Below are 20,822 nucleotides of genomic sequence, written 5' to 3'. Positions count from 1 at the left end.
GCAATTATTTTCAAACAAACTGTGTTTACAGATGTTTGACAAGCTCCTTTTCATATCCAATCATTACACCATAACCTGTTATCAATGATGTAATATGTTTACCTGTTGCATGTTCCAAAGGTGATTTTTGATCATTTAACAAATTTCCCAGTCTGTTGTTGCCCCTGTCCAAACTTGTTTAAAACATGTTGAATAATCATATATTTATTAAACTTGAAGAAGTTTATAAGGTGAAACATTAAATATATAATGTCTTTCTACAGTTTTCAATTGAGTATAGTATATCAAAAAGGATCAGCAGACTATTACATTCTGTTTTTATTTGTGGTTTACACAGCGTCCCAGCTTTATTGGAATTGGGGTTGTCTATCAAATTACAGAATTCTGTGCTTTTCAGTGAGTTTGCTGTTTCTTTAAGGCTTTACTGCCCTTTACTACACATTTCTGTTCTTAAGATCCACATTGTGCTGTTTCACAATATGGATTTTTGATTCAACCATATCTTTGAGTGCACAAATCTTGTTGAATTGTTTACTGACATGCTTCTTTCATGAGCTGTGAGGCAGTGTCATGCGCATGCACGCAAGTGTTGCACAACTGCTATTTTGAGAACCAGATAAAACAGGAAAATTGAACCAAGGAAAAATCAAAGGACGGAGGAAAAACAGAGTACAGTGCAAGAGAGCACTTGATGGTGTTTTTAAATCCCTTAGACCGTTGCTCCGAGGTGGAGGGGTTGCAATAATTGTTCAAGGCCACAGGAAGTCAGACTGAATAAACATAGGGCACTTGGCTGGAAGAAAAAGAAACTTGCACATTGTAAAGTAAAAGGTCGCTCGATAAAGGATTAATTTCATAGACAAAAATACTCCACACAATACTCCAGAGTGAATATGCCGTATGCTCAGGATGACATAGACCCTCAAGGAAATCATCTGATCAAAGATCCTCCCAGACCAGGGCTATATTCATGTTATGAATGTCAAGTTATATGCTTGCTTTAGAAATCCAAAAAAGACTAATCAAACAACGGCAAAATAACACAAAATATGGCACTGGAGCTCACCAGTACAAAACTTCTAATAGCCGAAATGCCACAGGTTAAGTGCTGCGGTCAAATACTACCATGTAACACTAACACATCAAAATAATAAATCATCTGCCTCAGTGGTTAGTGTCAAGTATCAGCCCATACCCGTGCCAGGTTTAAAAGGGTCCTCATTTCCACACCAAATATTTGTAACTTAGCTGTATTCAGCCTCAGAAGCTTGAAACAAAGTTAGCGGGCTAGGTATACTGTGGAAGTTAAGCCAAGAAAACGCAAATAATAACGGCACAATTGAAAAATTCTGCAGATAAGAAACACCACTGTAGGGGTCGACAGATATGGCTTTTTCTGGGTCGATACCAATAACGAGTATTAGAAATCAAGAAGGCCGATAACCGATGTTTGGAACTAATATTTATTTGCACTGAAATTTAAAATCTTAGAGTCAAAATTAAGAACAAAGGAAAGGAGGTACAATTTTGAGACGGTTTACTTTTCCTTTTTTTTCTGCTACTTTAATAACTTGAGAATAACTAACAAATAACACACAACTGTCTTTTATCATAATGTTACAATGGTAGAGGACTCAGTAGTCAATGACTTAGTCAGTCCTTAGTTTTTTCTCTTTCCATCCTTTCAACCATCCCTCACGCTCACGCTCACTCATAATTGCCTCTCATTATTTGGGCTGTCTATATCAGCTACTCACATCAGCCGGGCACATCTATCCAATAGCACAACGACACACCTTCATTGTCAACCTATCATCTTGCTGCTGTCTTTTTAAATATGACTGTCTCCTGCCTCTAGTTCATTCATGCTGCTGTTTTCAACCTCCACCTCCCCATCACCGCCCAGTCTACACAGAGTCACCAGCTTAATCAACTTCATCAACTTCATCAGCCTTTCTGTCTCAGAAGAGTCATCAACCATCACCACCACCAGTGTCTTGACTCCATGGGGGGGGGTTCTCCTTGCTGCTGCTGCTCAGGACAGATGCCCTTCGATCACTAAATCTCCCTGTAGAGTCTAGGCGCCAAAGACTTTCTGACAAGACTCATTATCACTTATCATCTGCTGTAATAAACATTTTCATTCACTAGTCTCTTCTGATTTAACTACAGGTCTGTTGCCAGGACCCCTTGGGTTTGGATCAGGTTGCTTATGGTGAGTGGATAGAGAAAGGTCCAACTTCATTCAAAATTGTATGGACTTTCGTATCAAATTCTTCTTCTGGGAGTAAAATTTGTGTTCACATTCACCTTGGCATATGCACAGTGATGTGTTGATGTCTATGTCTTAATTCCCCATCACTGTCTTTGGACTCTTGTTAAATTTCATGCCCTGTCATACTTTTATCTGTATTCAGGTTTCTGTGCTTCATGCTCATGAACACAATAACAAGTCTGCCTTTTTGCAAACACTGTACTGTCAAAACCCTTTTCCAATTTTTAAATAAAAGATTAAGACTGAGGGTGTGCGTGCAGAGAGCAGTGAGTGGATAATGTTCACTAAATTGTAAAATAAATCCTGATCGAGAACAGTGACAGGAAAAAGCATGCATAATTCTGCTTTCTGCCTTAACATGCCGAAAACCAATCGCAGCTGTTCCCACTCAAGATAAATCAACATTTTTTCATGATGTGGTTGACATTTGAATAGATGATATGTCTGAGTGAGAAACCTCTTTTTCTGGATGTGAAGGAGTGACATTTATTTGAAGTACAATTTGTCGCAAAACTTTACTTTAATGAATATTAAAAGTGGTCTTCCTTTTGTTAAATTTTGTTTTAAATGACAGAAAGGAGCCACTCAGCTTTTAAACTCTGCACTATTGCACACTTATTATGAAAAAGACAAGAGTGACAAGTGAGAATAGCAAGTGTGTTCAAAACAAGAAAAATATTCCTTTATGATGGTGAAATGGGATTATACCATATTATTGATCAAGCTAGAAGTTTTGTCACTTCGTAAACCAAAAGTTTAAAGATTGTTCATTGTAATGTTGTGGTATTAATCCTTAAACAGTGGCAGGTGTTTCTTTGTAGAGTTGTCATGTTGATGTGTATCTTTTCAGTAAACTATCCCTGAGCTCTGGGAAGAGGTTGTGAGGCATTTAATTATTTTCTGATTAACTTTTTGGATGCAAGCGCTTATTTGTAGAGCACCAAACCACTCCCTCTGTGCATCTATTTGTGCATTCAAATTGGTAAACAGATAGCTGAACAGCATGTTCCCATGCATTCTGTCGCCCTGCTTTGTTAACGCTTCTGACCGAACTGTGTTGCACTCACATTCTCTATGAGAGTCTGTGGATTAATACTGCAGCCTCTGGGCAAGGTTAAATATTCAAGACATCTATTTTCAGACTAACCTCAAAGAAGGTATTCAACATACACAGACATGTGGCATTATAAAAATGACCCCAAAGAGTAATCTTTGTATCAGTAACAAAGGAGAGCAAGAGGAAGACGAGAGGGAGAGAATTAGAAGGAAACAGCGTATGAAGTGTACAGATAGCAAATGCGTCCTCAAATATCTCTAAATCCAGCACATTTCCATAAATAACCACAAACAAACTGAGACATAGATAATTTACAAGACAACACCTTAACACCACAAAACTGAACTGAAAAATAGCAGCTAACCATTAACGAAAAGAATTGGACTTAACAGAAAAAGTAATTGACACAATCCGTAATGACAGGATTTATATTAACAGCTCGATAATTACCCCACCTGCTCTGGAGAGATTATTCAGTCTAAGTGGACTAGGGTGTGATAGAAAAGATTTACTTGACAGTAACACTATGTGAAAATCAACCTGCATGATTTCCATCTTAAAAGAATAGTTCGACAATTACAAAAATGTGGACGTTTGCTCATTCGCTTTCTGGCCAAGTCAGAAGAGAAGTCTCGTCATGTCTGTAGGCTTATTATGCAGCAAGAGCCAGGAGGCCATTAACCTCACTTAGCATAAAGACAGCTAGCCTGCTACCAGCATGTTTAAAGCTCACTAATTAACACACATTTCATTTGTTTAAGCCATACAAAAAACAAAGGTTAAAAAAAACAAGTTGTGGTTTTACAGGAGTTAGACGGGGTAAGTACTTCTTGCTTCCACTCTTTATGCTAAACTAAGCTAATCGTCTTCCGGCTCAAGCTCTTTAATGAGTGTACAGACTCTATAAGAGTTGAATCATTCTTTTCATCTAACTCTCAGCAGGAAGGCAACTAAGCCTGTTTCCTGAAATATCAAGGTCAAAAACACATTTCCATTGCATTGAAGTAAGTCAGGAAAAAAACATTATTACTGACTATTTATAGGAGCTGGGGGTGGGTGTTAAGAAGCCAAGAAGTGAAAACTCGAATTCTTCACTATCTCATCACAGCTGTTTAGGAGGTAAATTTCCGTATACAAACTGAGTGTAATAAGCCTTACATTGCTGGACAAAAACTCCCCAACACCCACTGACATTTGGCTTTGGTCTTCAACTGGAAAAGGTACAATCGTTATTCATTCCAGAGTAAAATGGCTGCAGTATGCCAGGTATTTATCAGCTCCAGCAGGATCAGCAGTGGTGGAAACATGAAACCCGGCTGGACACCCTTTTTTCCCCCGTTAATATTCCATCCATCTCCATTAAAGCGGCGCTCAAACATTGTTCAGTCTGTGTTGAGTTTGCAAGGGAGACTGAAGTAAAAGATATTAAAAAGTAACTTCCAAAACATTGTCACTTGCTTCCACTTGCTTCCATGCTGTTATCTACTGCAACCTGTTTTCTGGCACGCTTGTGACATCAATCAAGACATACCAGAAAAAAATAAGAGGGGTAGACTACTGGCAATGGAAAATGGAGTACACTATTTTTTACCCGCATTTGTTTTGTTTTTTAAGCTGCACATATATACTTATTTTGGTGTACAAATGCCATAAGAGTCCAGTGAAAGGAGGTTTTAAGAAAAGTGAAACAGATATTTTGGTGGTTCAAACAGTCACCAGTGACTAATGCATCAGACTGAAGATGAAAGCTTTCACCAAACCAGCTGTCACACTATTAGGCACAGTCTGGCCATGTGTTTCCGTCTGTAGCTGCCTCTGTACAGCACAGAAACCAGACATGAGGAGAAACCACAGGACTGTTCATCAAGGGATGACAAATAATATCATCTACTTGATTCGAGATTGATTACTTGCATGGGGAAGAAATCGATTTAAGAGCACCACTGGTTGTATGGAAAATCTATGCATGCATGCATGTCAGCAACATTTTCCATCATAAAGGTTTTGATGCTTAGCTTATCGTCAGTGAGTACAAATAGTGTCAGATGATACAAAGAAATTAATTCTTATCTCACAAATGTCCTCCTTAAGAGACCCACACAACTGTCTCTTTCCTGTCTGTCAACAAACGTGAATGGGTACAATCAGCATTTACTACTCAGTCAAATGACTCCGCAGTAGTCACGCATGAAGTGTTTATCGGCTCCAGCTCTGATCGGCAGTGATGGAAACACAACACTCGAGGGGGACACGCTACTATTCTCCCCTTTTCAGGTGTGTTGCTATGACATGCTCAGGAAAGAGTTTGAAAAAGAGACTGAGGTGAAAGATACTCCATAGTGGATCGGTACCGTACATGTGGAACGCTCAACAGAAGCAAGATGTCTCACTCTTTCGCAACTTCAGAAAAATGTATGTATTATATATGCATTAATTATCTATTATTCAAGTATAGCTGAATTACATGCCACAACATGTCCTGAATTTCAGGGTTATTTGTTGCATTTAGTGTGGCATGAGAAGAGATATTGTGGTTTTATCTTATGTGAAACTGGTAAAGACATGTAATAAATGAATGTATTTGATTTTTGATGTCAACTCTGACGTTTACTTTCAGCTGGAAAGAGAATAAAAGATGCCTTTCAAGTTGAGCATTTTCTCTTTTATCTGAGTTTGTCCAATACTTTGAAACAAGGAGAGAGGAATGTGTAGAAGCACACACACACAGAGAGAGAGAGAGAGAGAGAGAGACAGAGAGAGAGAGAGAGAGAGAGAGACAGAGTGCTTTTGATAAATCATTAGCCAGTGGTGATGCTGACTGAGTCCCTGTGGGGTTTTGGTATGAATACGGTGAGTCAGGCGTAAACACTGACTCAGTGCTCTCATCTCACTCCTTACCTGCACTTAACGTTCGTCCTTGATAACTGCAGCTCACAGCTTCAAATTCAAATCGTGAGCCTTTAAGCTTTTTAGATCAGAAACTTTTTCAAACTTTCACTCAAACTTCTAAAACATTAATGGCAGCTGTACACCCCGCATAACTGATTCTCCGTGATCTGGAGAAAAAACAGATTTCAACAAACTTTTGAACTTCTTGTCAAAAAACGTGGCTGGTTTTGGCCACATTCTCTGCCAATTTATTAGGATTTCCAATGCTGAAAATATGAGTGAACATCTGCTGGGCTCATCAGTGATTTAACTGGAGACAAAAATAAATAGAGTAGATTCAGATATTTAGCTGAAAAGGATGTAAAACATATAAAAGCAGTAAATCCTAACGATGGGGAAGCTGAGACAAGAATATTTGACATGTTGGCCTGATGAATGACTTTAATGATTCATAGATTACAGTTAATTTTCTATTGATTGACTATTATTGTAAATACTTTTACTCTAATTGTTGACACTGTATTCAAGACAGTGTTGCTGCATGGCTTTCAGAACTATCACACTCTCTTGACCTCTAAGAGGTATAAAACAGCAAAGTTAGAGTGAAAGTACATGAGTGACCAAAATCAGCTATCAAGACATCGATAGAGAGAGTGTGATAAGCAAAACATGAGAGGAAAGTGTGAAAAGGAGAGAGAAGCTGCCTCAGCAGATGCTATCTCTCGGGAAGATTCCTAGATTTGATGAAAATGTACTCATCTTTATTTCCAATTAAGTAATTCACTCCAAAAAACACACCTTTGTCTTTCAAAACTTTGTCTCACCTTCTGAGGCGAACAAACATGAAATCACTCCACTCAAGAGCCGACATTCCTTCACAGGGTGTTCTTTCTTCTGGCTTAAGGCAGACCAAAGTGTGCTAAAGCTATTCTATCAAGCCAAACCACAACTAAGCTGTAACTTAATAACATCAATACAGCACTGTGATTTCTAAATTCACCAAAACAGCTGAAGTGTGTCCAATTAAGCATTCCTGACATTTCAGCTATGTAGCGGGTGACACTTAAGACCTTCAAATCACATTTGATCAGTTTAAAAAAGGAATTTCTGGCATTGTTTCTGCCAAGTACTTCAAAATCTCACAGTTTCAGATGTGCAAAAGGAAGCCAGATAATAGTAGGGAAATGATTTACCTCTGACACCTTTGAAAGTTACTTATTTACCCTCATAGTTTAAAGTCTACTGAATGACAGTCAAAGAGGCAAAAAGCATGTTTTAAAAAACTAAAAATAATCCTGGCAGATGTTGCTGAATAGAGCCTTTGGTTGAGAAGCAGGTGTCGGAAGCAAATATCTGGAGGGAACATCATTAAGTATGGAAGACAACACTGGATGTTAATGCTGTCCTTGGGCTGACATTTCCACAAAATAATCTTTAACTTTCCTGCTGTTCCGAAAGCAAACACAGAAACTGGAGAGCACCTCCAACCAATGAAAACAACAGAAAAGCTATTGTTGACAAAGCTTTCTCTTCCAGCCTTTATTTGTCTGCCAGAGAACTGTTGGTTCTTTGGTTTAGCCGTGGCTCCACGGCAAAACAAAGCATCTTTTTCATCTGAGGACAAAGAGCGTTAGATGGCGAGTACAAACCAACCCTGCGTTCTTACGCCTTTAATATGATCCATCAGTTTTATTAGCAGCTTCCCAAAGATTCCCCATCAGAAAGGAAAGCAAGTGCTTTTTTTGGGAAGCTATTGCATGACGTTGTCTGTGTGAGCATACAGCCTCAAGGTAGCCATTCAAGTGGACTCACCCGAATGCAGTATGGCCTTCTTTATAAACAACATATACATTTAGGTCTATTCAGTGTTGCGTTCACCTGGGGACCAAACATCTCTCATTCAAAATCCAGACTTGAGAAGTAGCCGTTAGTACATCGCCCTGCTTACATCCGTCAAACACAATCCTTCCAGGGACGCTGGGATATTTTCTCTTGTGACTCATCAGTGATTTACTTCCTATTGGTTGCTGGTGAGGTTTCTGCTTTCGTAATTCTACCTTGAATTACTCAACCACTATAAAAGTATAATGGTACAGTAATTCAAGGTTACCCTACTGTGCGCAGAGAAAGTGTTGGGCATAACTATATTTCTTTTTTTTTTTAAAAGTCAAGGGAAATGCTGTTTTTCCGTTTCCATTCATGCTGAAGGACTGAATGTGTTTCATTGTGAACCAACACTTTGCTGAGTAAGCGCATTAAGAGCAGTCATTAATAAAAACATTACAGGACAAAAACTACTCCAGTGGTCTTCTACAGTCACTATAATACAGAGCCTTGAAGGGTTTAAGTCTCGCAAGGCCATACACTCCTGACATTATTGTAAGCTGCTTTGAGATAAGCCTCTTTGTCACGGCTTCGTGATACTATCATTGTGCTTACGCTGCCAATCATGCAGTGCTCAAATCACTGCACAACCAATGTCAGGCTACTGCCCCAAAGCATCACCTCAGCAAAACTGCAAAACGCCTGAGTCATTCAGTTTCACTCTCATTCACTATAAGTTAAAATGAGTTGTAGGAATTAAATCTCAATCAAGGCAAGCCAATCTACAGCAGCTGGCTGTTTTAAAGTGTTTATTGGGGGATAAAGTTTAGGGTATATTGTCTTTGGTTTTTTTACCAGTCTTACATTATCTTTTTGCTTCCACCTTTTTCATGTTTTATATAACTCATTACACGTTTATCATATGCTTTGTAACCTCCTTGTTTTATGTTCTTGGCCAGACACAGTAAAACCTCATCCCTCATTAGCTACAGTCGTTTATACACAGATTAAACATGTTATCTCCTGATCTCGGAGTACTCATCTGCATCACAGCAGTTGAGATCTGTGCGTTTTTTTAAACGTGTTTCCACCTGTAAATCTAAACATGTATCTGCCGACTCTTTATAATCAATGGATGCTGTTATAAAGTGGTGTGTCCACTGTGCATCGTGAAAAGTGACAAAGACACGTTTTTTTTCTAAATCACATCACATAATCGCCATCAGTAAATAGCAGTCCCTGTCTGGCTCCCACTCGTGGAGAGGGATGATGCTTTCCAGGGAGGAGTTCAGTGAAGTCTCAGTCGGGAGGGCTGACCGCCGCAGGGACTTTTCCTCAGTAAAGTAAAGATTTTTTTCTATATAAGTTGCCATAGACAAAAACTACAACAACACAATAGTGGAAGGTGACAAAGACATTGTGAGTTAAAGATTTTTTTGTGATTTGTGTAAGTTGTCAGACTGTGAACGACATCAGGAGGAAACAGCCCTGTGCTGCACTGCCAGGGCTATTGTCTCTCGTTTCCTTTTCTTTATGATCATGATGATTTCTTGATGATGATCTGTATAACACTATGAATCACAATTATTTTGACATTGACATGAAATTTTCATATTGTCCAATGCATACTCGGGATGTACCCAGTGAGTTAGGTTGTGGCTGAAGGCAACAGGACTGAACCAGCTGTCTTCTACCACAAACAGGAATCACTCACATCTCACTCTCAGTCTGACTCTCTCACTTTTTGTGCGTGTTTCCGAGTCTTTATTTCTCCCTCTCCCTCCTGCCAGCCTTAAATCCCCTTCATTGAAGCCAGTCATGCAGACGTTCCTGCAGGAGGTTTATCCCTCCTTGGATCTGATCGGCTCTGCTCCCCACTTCCGTGCACCAGGAGCCCCCTTGCTGGGAGTGGCTGCAGGACAGGGAGGAGGGAGACCCATCTGGAGGCCTCTCTGATGTAAGAGAGAATGACACAGCATGTCTGTTTGCGTACGTAGGTATGAGTGTGAGCAAACACGAGACAGAGACAAATAGTGAGAAAGTTAGAACATTCTTAGACAAACAGTCTTACGCACACGGAGAAGAGAGGTATGTGAGAGTGGGTTTAGCCCGCAGAGGTGGAAGTCGTCAAACAAACCAAACTCATACTTACGTACCACTTGTCCATAGGGGGACATAAGGGGGGATTATTAAAGCAAGCCCAGGCAAAGAACAACTGAGTGTCAACATTGGGAACAGACATGAACGAAGGAGCAAGAAAACAGCCAGAGGCAGATAAACAGTCTGACTGTTGATGCTGCTGCTACGTCTTACATGAGCTCATCAATAGTTGTGGGAGTCACAGCCACAGAGGTGTACTGACGACAATCGCTGTCTCGAGTGCCAAAACTAAACACTAAAATTTTTATTCTGCAATTCCAAACGATACTCACACGGCAAACTGAGGTACCAGATTGTGATCATTTACCTAAAAAACACATTCAACATTTACGTGCCCTAATGTTGTGTTGACGAGTCGATCATTCAGACTACCTCAGAAGTTTTTGTCCTTGTTGAGTATCTGGAAGTAGTGCAGAAATTTCTTAATTGAACCTAAAGGTAATTTATTGAGCAAAAATGTCAAACATTCAATGGTTCCAGCTAGGGCTGGGCGATAAAACGATCTCGAACATTTTCATGATAAAATTTTCCACGATAACGATGATAAATTTATGACATTTATTTTCGATATAGTTATTTTTGAGTCCGTTTTCCTTTACCTAGAAAACACTACATCAACAGCCAATCGCACAGCAGAGAAAGACAGTGACCACCTGTGTGTCCCGCCAACACAAGACAATGAGCGGTCCGACCAGCGTCACCGAGTGCGAGGAAACTGACAAAGACGAAGAAATTGTACCAAAGAAAGGTCATACCACTTCGGTTATTTGGAAATAGTTCGGCTATCTGAAGTCTGACAAAGGACAGACCAGCATTAGGTGCAAAATGTGTCGCACCAACCTCTTCCATCATCTCAAAAAGGTACCGTCCCAAACAGTACTCCGAAAGTATGAGTTAGCGCTATCATGCTAGCGTCAGCCTCCCCTCAAGTAGCCACCGCTTCTACTAGTCAAACTTCAGTTCAACCAACAGTTGCCGCTGCTTTTTCAGACATTACCCCATATGAGAAGAAACCGACGCGACACAAAGATATAACCAGCGCAGTTACGTGCTGTATCGGTAAAGATATGATGCCTGTAAGCACAGTTGAAAAATCAGCTCTACACAGAGTGAAGGGTAAAGTTGGAGAAGCAGCTCAGAGATGTCACAGTTGATATACGGTCTGGTCGCACGTCCGAACCACGTCAGGTCTTAACAGAACAGGAGGCATTAAAGCTGAACTGAACAACTACCTGCAAGCTCAATAATGTGCAATATTCAAAGAATACAGCAGCATAATCATCCTCAACATTTACCTTTTTATTTTATTTTCTTTAATCAATGTTCAGTTCAGTATACTACCTCTAAAATGTTTGAGACACGTTTGAAACAAGCAATTTGTTGTACATATTCATCATTTTATTTATTCAGTGTTTAACATAAAGCCATTTGGTTGGTTGGTTCTGTTGGTTCTGTCATTCTGACAATAAATTATTTTATTTCATAAACCATAATTAACCTTCTGGTTTGTTTTGGGTTCTGTCCTAAGGAAAATACTCTTAAAACTGTCAATTCAACATTATTATTGTTAAATATACTGTATATCGTGATAATTATCGACATACCAGCCCTAGTTCCAGCTAATCAAGCCTGATGATTTGCTGCTTTTCTTGGTTTTATATAATTAGTGAGGTTTCCATCCAAATGTAATGCAAATTTTAACAAAATATCCACTTAAATCTGCCAAAGACAATGAAAACTAATGTTTTTCTAACCCTAACCATGTGTTTTTTGTACCTAAACCTAAGCAGAGCACAAGCACAGCATTGTGACGAAACAGAAATAGAAAATTTGACCAAAACAGATGTAAAGTTGCAACATAAAGAAACGTTCAGTTTTGACTTATCTGTGGTTTTGCAAAAACGTACTTGGCTAACATTTATCCTGGCATTTGGGTTGACCAATCAATCCTCAAATATTGGAAAACCATGTGGAAAACATGATGGCAAAATGGCATTTATGTATGTTAAATATATTAATTTGAAGACCTTTACATTCTCCTCATCAAATATTTTTTTTAAATATACAAGCTCAATCATTAGATTAATCAAAGAAGAAAGCAATCATTAGCTGTATGATGACCTAACGATGAAGAGAAAGTTAAGATGTGCTCCATCATGTTGTCATCTTTAACAAAAAAAAATATCTGTGTTATATAAGAGATGAATACATTTCTCTAAGGGCCCCTAACTTTGATCTACTGGGTTTGTTTGGGTACTAAGCCACAGAGGATTTTTCTCTTAACAGCATTAAAAATGATAAAGGCATCTGAGCAACCATCTCCAATCCACTGTGAAATACAACAACTTTAATAGACACTGTCCTGTTTAAGAGTTACGGATGAAACAGGGCTTCTTTTCTCAGAAAAAAAAAGCTGATACCAAGAACTCTGTAAGCATCTGAAAACAATGAAAAACATGCAGGCACACAGAGGGAGCTGTGTTGTTCTTTTTGCAGTAATAAAAACATGAAAAACATTTTTAGGATAGAAGAGGCTCCAGAAGAGACAGTGGTGGAGCCCTCGAGGGCTGTTATATAAACATGGCCTCTAGATAAATAGCCCCCCTCCAAAGTGAATAGGATATTGGACTTCAAGGTTGTTATTACTTCACCTTGTTATTTCTGTTCAAGAAATACCATTCATAAGCCAATTAAAAGTTTAGAGAGGGAGACAGAAAATACACAAATGTGCAACTCAGACAGTAAAAAGGAGTGTCAATTACTTTTTTCCATCTAACCTTTTATAGACCTTTAAGAATATGAAATGTCTGAAAATAATGAACAATGCCCATTAGATGTGCTCAGACTCCAAGGTAACACGGCTGAATGTCTTGTTCTGTCTTTCCAACAGTTCAATCAATTAGTTTACTGACAGAAAATTAATCTGCAACTACTTATATAACCACAAATAATAACATCTGTTGGTTCCAGCTTGTGATGCTTTTCTTTTTTATACATGATACCAAACTGAATACATTTGTGTTTTCAGCCTTTGGTCAGATAAAACAGGTAAATCTGATGACATTTCTTTCGACTGTGGGAAATTATAATGAGTATTTTTCACTATTTTCTGACATCTTATAGACATACAATTCTCGAAAAAATAATTAATAATTTTTAATAATTAGTTGCAGCCCAAGTTCAAATCAAAACAGGAAAAAAGCAGCAAATCCTCCTGTTTGAAAGTAAATATTTGGCATTTTTCCTTGATAAATGCCTTCAACTAATTATCGGTTACCAAAATTGGTGAGGATCACCTTTCTGTCGATGATAATGCAAAACATAGCTTCTCTGTCCTGCAGAAGTGAAAAATGATCAAGCCATGAGTTGGCAATGTAAGCATGAACAATAGGATTTTCCTCTGAACGCATCTTAAAAGAACAATCATGTCTCAGGATTCAACAATGGAAACAGGACTTTAGTTGGGTAATTAATTTGATAAACGCTTAATAAAACTATTATATAGGGAAATGTAAAAAATGACCTCAGGCACGTACACCTCTGCTTGCAAGCATAATAAACACTAACATTGAACTTGTCTGTGTCTGACAGTAGATTGACAGGCATCAGTCACTGTTAACAGGGTGATAATTATCTGTATAACTGCTTCACTCCAGTCTGGTAACAGGAAGAAGTATAAATTATCTATGTTGTGCTGAGGTGAAGAACAAAACAACAGTCCTTGACATTAAAATGGAACGTGTATCAACAGGATGGACAGCGCAGTACAAGGTTGTATCACGAACTTATCGCCAGAGATTCCTCTACCTTTAGAGCGTCAGGGCTGAATATTTACACATTTTTCTGGGAAAATACAGAAAGGAGCCGCAGTCTTCCAGGCAAACACAACATTACATCTGACAAAACACAAACAACTGCCTGCTAACAGCTTGATAACCAATTTAGCTACCGAATATGTTTGAGCTGCATGTTAGGGCTAAACAAAAGAAAAGTGTGGTAAAAATGAAAGGTTCATTTAAAAAGAAAATCCCAAAACAGAAATTAGGAAAACAAAGTAATTGCCAGTTTCATGCATTTTTCTATGATTCCATTCAGGATTATTTTTAGAGAGTGGCAACACATCAGTGCAAAACACGTCAGACTGATTCAGATGAATTTTAATTTATGTCTAACACAACAAGATGTTTTGGAATAAGCTTGTAAGCCTTTACTCAAATGGCTTTCACTCAAAAAAAAATCTGTTTGTACTGAAGCAATTACCATCAACAGCAACATAAATGACCTTTGCCCTCTGTTATCTGCAATGACACTTTCATCTCTGTCAGCTCAGTATCTCAGCACGCTAAAACACCAAATCCAGTTTAGGGTGTTAACAGGACTTCAAACAGATGATCAGTCAAAATGTAGAAGTACTGTCTGTATAGGAATATTCAACAACTGCAGAAATTAATTATCCACCAACAAACCCACACACAGAAAAACATAAATGCCAACTTTGCTTGCCAAGGCAATTTGTACTAGAAAGTATTCAACTCAAATGATCTTCCTGTTGCTGTGTTTCCTCTATGCTCGATTTCAGTGACCTATATACAATAGTTTAGGAATGCAAATATTAGCCAAATATTGATCGAATAGTTCATATCAGCAATCTTTATCCTCGAGTCCCTAAACTTTAACACTTAGCACTTTAGCACATAAAATTTTGCAATTGATAATTACTGTATGCAAGGTCTTTACCCATCAAAGACAACATTTCAACCAAGAGACATTAAAATTCTGTAAGTGTGGGATGAAAGCAATGTTTGCAAATCAAATGTTTTGGCTCTGATGTCCAGAGTCACGTCTGAAGTTAAGAAAATTCATTCCAAGTCTTCAACCTTGTTTTTCAAGTGCTAAACATGCGTTTGATTCCAGTCTGTCTGCTCCTCCACTGCCAAACACACCTTCCCCTCCAGCTGGTCTCATGACCCGAGTCCACACTCCTGCCAACTATTGTTTGGTGGTTAATTCTTCTAATTATTGAAAAGGCATGGTGGCACTGCAGTGACGTGTTTCCAGTGCAGCTACAAGGGAGGGATTAGTCGCTTTCTTCACTCACATAAAACATTAAGGTCAAAGAGCAAGGGCCTCTACTGAGCTAGAGCTGCAAAAAAAGCTGCTGCGATTAACCAATTTGTCAGTCAAAAGACAATTAATTCCCATTTATTTTGATAACTGATTCATCGTTTCAGTCATTTTTCCTGTTCCAGCCTCTTAAATGTGACGATTTGTTGCTTTCTTTGTCATTTATGATAGTAAACGTAGAGTCTTTGGACTGTTGGTTAGACTAAAGAGGCAATTTGAAGATGGCATTTTGGGCATTTTGACATTTTAAAGGCTAAATGATTAATCAATTAAATAACAGGCAGAATAATTGATAATAAAAAAATAACCATCAGTTGCAGCTGATACTGAGCATTTTGTTTACACATATAAACTTTATCACAGAAGAGGCAGGCAGATTAATTGCAGCAGGACAGCGTCAACAGACCAGATGTCTGTGATGTCTAGTGTAGTATTTCAAATTTGAAATTATTTCACCTTGCTTCTGCAGTCAAAGATCTCATTGTGAATGTAGCTGTGTTATTTCCAACACCTAGAGAGAGCGACTCAAAACATCTGCTCAACAATTCTCAACAGCAGAGGACAGAAAGCAACAACAGCACCCATACCGATTTTAGATTTTCACCACACTTCATCATAATAGGCATTCTTGGTTATTGTGGTAGTTTTGCTCTTTTCTCCATCTATATACAATCAGTTTATTAAGTGCAACTCGATATTACTAAAGCAACCTTACATTACATTATATTAAATTATACATATTTTTTCTTGGATTTCACGGATCCGGACTGAATAACACTTAACCTAACCCAGTGTTTTTTAATCCTGCTCCTGGAGGCCCCCTGTCTTGCATGTTTTCGATGTTTCTGTCACCTGAATCAAATGATCAACTCGTCATCAGCTGATTATTTGAATCGGGTGTGTTGTGGCAGGGAAACATCTAAAACACACACTCCATAGTGCAAACTAACACACTGTATGTTTGTTCTTTGTGAATGTCATGCATATTGCATAAATAAATATACACTGCAGCAACACTGTACATTTGAGCTAAATGTGACCACATGTGCAGGACCAGGATTGAAGAACACAGCCCTTACCCTTTACATTTTGTAATTATACTGTTGTTCACGTTAACAACTGCTTAATAAATGGTTTATAAAGCATTTCATTGTTTGTTAACAGTGAAGTAATTATCAACTTAGTTTAATTCTGTACAAATGTATTTATTATTATTATCATTTAATGATGGTTACTATGGCATCAGAATTTGGTTGTTATGTGTTCTTGTCAAAAACACAGTAATGGTTGAAATCCTTATTCTATTTAAACGACTTGTCATTCATTTCCCAGAACAGGTACTTTGTGTTAATCAGAAGATTAGGAGCAGGATAAATGGTCTGTTGATACATGTTTTAAGCAAAAAATTACAAACCTACTGTCTCATAAAGGACAGTTATACTGTAAAACCTCATGTGAAGTGTAATTTAAACACTCCAGAGGAAGACAGACTTTGATCGTTGTGTGAGCTAGGTGAAGTTAAGAATGAAATTAATTTCTTGTTTTGTTGTCCTGTCTATGACGATGTAAGGGATGTACTTTTGACCAAAATGTCTGCCACTTGAGCTGTGCCTTAGGAAGGGAACCTTTTTTGTGGCAGAGGCAGAATACTTTGTTGAAGACCGAGCTGCAAAATAATTTGTCATTTTGTAATTAAATGAAAAGTAATGAATTGCTCGACCACTGCAACTGTGTTTTTGGTGTCTTGTAAACCCATGAAGGTTGGACGCTCTATGTGCATGACACGACCAAAAAAAAAATCAATCATCATCATTGGCCAACATCCATACTGTTTGTAACATTTGTGTTATCACATAAACAGTGTCGGTCAGGCTCCAATACCTACTAAACTGGAAGCTGATGACATAGAAAGACTATGGCTGAATGCAAAACATTGTTCAAAGTATTTGTGAGAAAATGGATATAGTAGAAAAAGGTAAAGACATAAATAAACAGTACTACAAATTAACTGCTGCATGTAAGCTCAAAAAACATCTAAACTACATGCATCAATGCAGCAAAGCACATGCAAACACATCCAGGCACAGGCATAACATGAGAAATATAATATCTGCATCTCATCCAGGGCAGTAAATGAAAGCCGTGGGGTCATTAGAGGGTCAGCAGGTTAACTCGTCCCAGTCACACCCCATTTAAATCCACACTGCCGCTGCAGTAATTAGTGCTTCTAGTAGCGGGGAATTAACGTTGGATGCAGGAGCCATATTAAGCTGCACGGTAGCTTCAAGTAATGCGTATGTGACCGGAGCAATAACGGGAGAAACGTTACTTACTTTATGAAGAAACTGGCCCCTTCGTCCGTGAAACCTTCCTCCCATCCCCGAGGTAGGTCTGAAATAAACGATAGACTTGTTCGTGACACCTGAAAGTTTTCTCCCCTCGGGCTGGGCCCAAAATACACAATAAAGTTGGCAGCCTAGACAAGCTCGTTATAAAGTAAACATGAGGGCATGAGTGAACAAACACAACTAGCTTCACACAGCTAGCCTACCTGAGCGGATCATGTGTCCGGAGTTGACAGGCTCACCGGAGCGGGGATGGATCCAGGTAGTAGTCCGCGTCTCATCGCTGCCGCACAGACACACAGAGGAGAAAAACACCTGTTACACCACCGGGAAGGAAACACCAGCACACCTCGCTAACTCCCGTTAAACCGGGATAGACGGTGCGGCGAAGCGCTCATTATCCCACTCACTTGATGAAGAAGACCCTGCCGTCCCCGCAGACACCATAAGACCAGGGTTCAGGTAGGGTGTCCCGCCCGAGAGGCGCCGCCATGATCCGGTCTCAAGTCCTATTTCATGTCATTGCCTCTCCATGGAGTCTCCCGGGAGCTCAATCATCACCGCCAGGGCCGGCGCTGCCTTCAGGGACTCCTCTGAAGCACGTACATCCGAGCACCGCTGAAACATGCTCTGACTCTGAAAACAGGGTTCTTAGATAGAGGAGTACAGATTTAACAGGCAGTCATATATAAGTGTAAAAGTAAAGATATCGTGTTAAAATATTACTTTGGTGAAAGTGAAAGTCATCCATGCAAACACTACGACTAATTACGTCTTATTATTTTGTTAGGGTATAACTGTCTTTGTTTACTGTCGAATAAAGACCATATTATTTCTAGTTTCTAGACTAATTTGATACACATTACAACAAATTACATCTTATTAGTTTACTTAGGGTATAACTGTGTGTATTTGTTTTGTAGTTAAGAACATACTACATCCAGTTTCTTCCTAATTTGATACAAATTACAACTAATTACATCTTATTAGTTCACTTAATGTATAACTGTTTTTGTTTACTGTCTAATAAAGACCATATTATTTCCTTTTTTTGTCCAATTTGATACAAATTACATCTTATTTGTATAAGTGCAACCTATACTTTAGTAATTGTCTTAAAGTATCTGATATTAGATGTACTTAAGTATCGAAAGTATAAGTAAATGTAAATTATACATATATATATCTATCTACATATATGCATGAACTGTATACTATGGGTCGGCCGATTATCGTCCTGGCTGATTATCAAATACGATATTCAGCTTTTATAAAAATGATTAGAGTCAATGTTTTTATCATCCGATTGTTGATTAAATAAATTAATTTAAAAAATGTACTTATTCGGCTCCAACACAGCATGCAATCTGCAAAGAAACTGCTAACTCTAGTTATTAAATAAATCTAGTGCAGTAGTAAGTAGGCTATATTATTTGCCTCCAAAATGCAGTACATAGCATAAAATGGAAATACTCACCTCAGAATTAATGACAGGTCATATCCTAAGTAATATTTCTTTAACATTAGTGGTTTATAATGACATAAAGACAAATTTATATTCTTAATTACATACAATTTACACATGCAGTGTTTTCTAAGCCTGATTCTAACATGTTTTTGGCCACAAAATATTTTTCACCAGATTTGCATACCTTGTACCAAACTATAACGCGGTGAGGTAAAATGTACACAAAACTGTAACTGGACAGTTCAATTAACTTTTTTTTTTTAAATACGAAGTTTGGTCAGTAGCTTGTCAATGATTTCTTACAGGGGTGAGGTTCTACGAGGGGAATTTGGACTTGTGACCTCAGTTTTTCTAAAATCCTACTTAGAGCTGTAGTCATGTGAGGCAATCTTGAATATGAGGCAACTAAGTTTGGCCTAATGGGGCATGCTGGCCATGTTGTTGTGTATTTCAGCAGCCAAAGATCTCTGTTGCATGTCATCCTCTCATCTCTCTCTTCCTTCATCTCCCGTCAGCTTTTCACTGGTCCTTGTATGAAGTGCATACAATTGGTTATACCATTTTGTCAGGAGTGCCCCAAAGTAAGCTAATTAAAGAAATGTAGGAAAAAAATTGTTTAAGTCGTTCATACGCACACACAGAGTTTTAGGAATAGCAATAGATAATATTTGCCACCAAGCCTTTGAGCCTTTTAGCTGAGGGGGAACTGGAGCTCAGGTGGAAGAACAAGTTTTACATTAATCATAGGGTCGGTGGTTCAACTGCCTGCTCTTCCTTTAGCAAGACACTGAAATCCAAACCTGTATTATATAAACATTTACTACCTTATCATCACATCCCTATCTATCAGCAGAGACACCCACATGTCATACAGGGGTTATTAAATGTGAGCAACCCATAGTTACAACATTTTCCTAAGAACTTAAAGGCATCACACAGCCGGCTCCAACAGTGAGAAGAGAGAGGAGGAGAGGAGCTGCTCTGCCAGTGTTTTTCAGGGCAGTAATTGGGGAGAATTAATGAAAAAATGTGCTGATTTGGGGTTCTTCAAAATATGCGCCACCCTTGTATTTAGGTGATTCAACTGGGAAGGGGCTGATTAGGAGATTAAACACTTCCTTTAACCAATTAGGAATCTCATTAAAAGAGCTTTGATTTTTAATTACTCTTCACACAGGTTAATTCTCACCCAAATCTGCCTGCATTTTGTCGGACACTTTATTTTATATGTATCATTACGTATAAGATATGCTTGGCAGCAGGGGTTGGTGCAACATGTTGGCTAAAACTTGTGACTGATACTGGATTTTTGAGGCCGATGCTGATATCAAGACAATGTATCAATAAATATTGCTTTTTTTTAACACAGTAACTTCACAATATCATTTGCGCAATTAAGGTTCAAGTTTCAAGGTTAATTTAGTCATTTTACAAACCAGGATGCAAAACAAAATTTAGTTTAAGTTCATTAATACTGCATAGGAGAATGAACACAAAACAAAAGTGTGGAAGGATGAATTGATGAGTCTCACAGCCTGGGAAAATAAGTTGATCCATAGTCTGATGGTATGGCAAAAACTTAAAGGTGCTATTTGTAAGAAAGTTGATTTTTTAATCTCATTCCAAACTCGTCAAATAATGATGCTCTGGGTTTCCCAACTTGTTGAGTTGGGAATGAGA

The 20,822-nt window shown here is 38.4% G+C and overlaps 1 protein-coding gene across 6 annotated transcripts in view; it reads right to left on the bottom strand.

Moving 5' to 3' along the window:
- LOC311264099 (pleckstrin homology domain-containing family A member 7-like) overlaps positions 1 to 18,241 on the bottom strand; it is a 145,547-nt gene extending 127,306 nt beyond the window's left edge. For all 6 annotated transcript variants that reach the window (XM_084364672.1, XM_084364675.1, XM_084364677.1 and 3 more), the window contains exons 1-3: positions 18,085 to 18,241; positions 17,881 to 17,957; positions 17,663 to 17,720 (exon numbers count right to left, since the gene is read on the bottom strand). In XM_084364672.1, coding sequence (XP_084220798.1) covers positions 17,663 to 17,720; positions 17,881 to 17,957; positions 18,085 to 18,167 — 218 coding nt within the window. In that variant the 5' untranslated portion in view covers positions 18,168 to 18,241. The remainder of the gene's footprint in view (positions 1 to 17,662; positions 17,721 to 17,880; positions 17,958 to 18,084) is intronic.
- Positions 18,242 to 20,822: the final 2,581 nt, after the last annotated feature.

Source organism: Pagrus pagrus (genome assembly GCF_965226575.1).
Source record: "Pagrus pagrus genome assembly, chromosome: 10".
Taxonomy (NCBI): domain Eukaryota; kingdom Metazoa; phylum Chordata; class Actinopteri; order Spariformes; family Sparidae; genus Pagrus; species Pagrus pagrus.
Note: the sequence above shows the minus strand (reverse complement) of the source record. Positions and strands in the feature narration are given on the sequence as shown.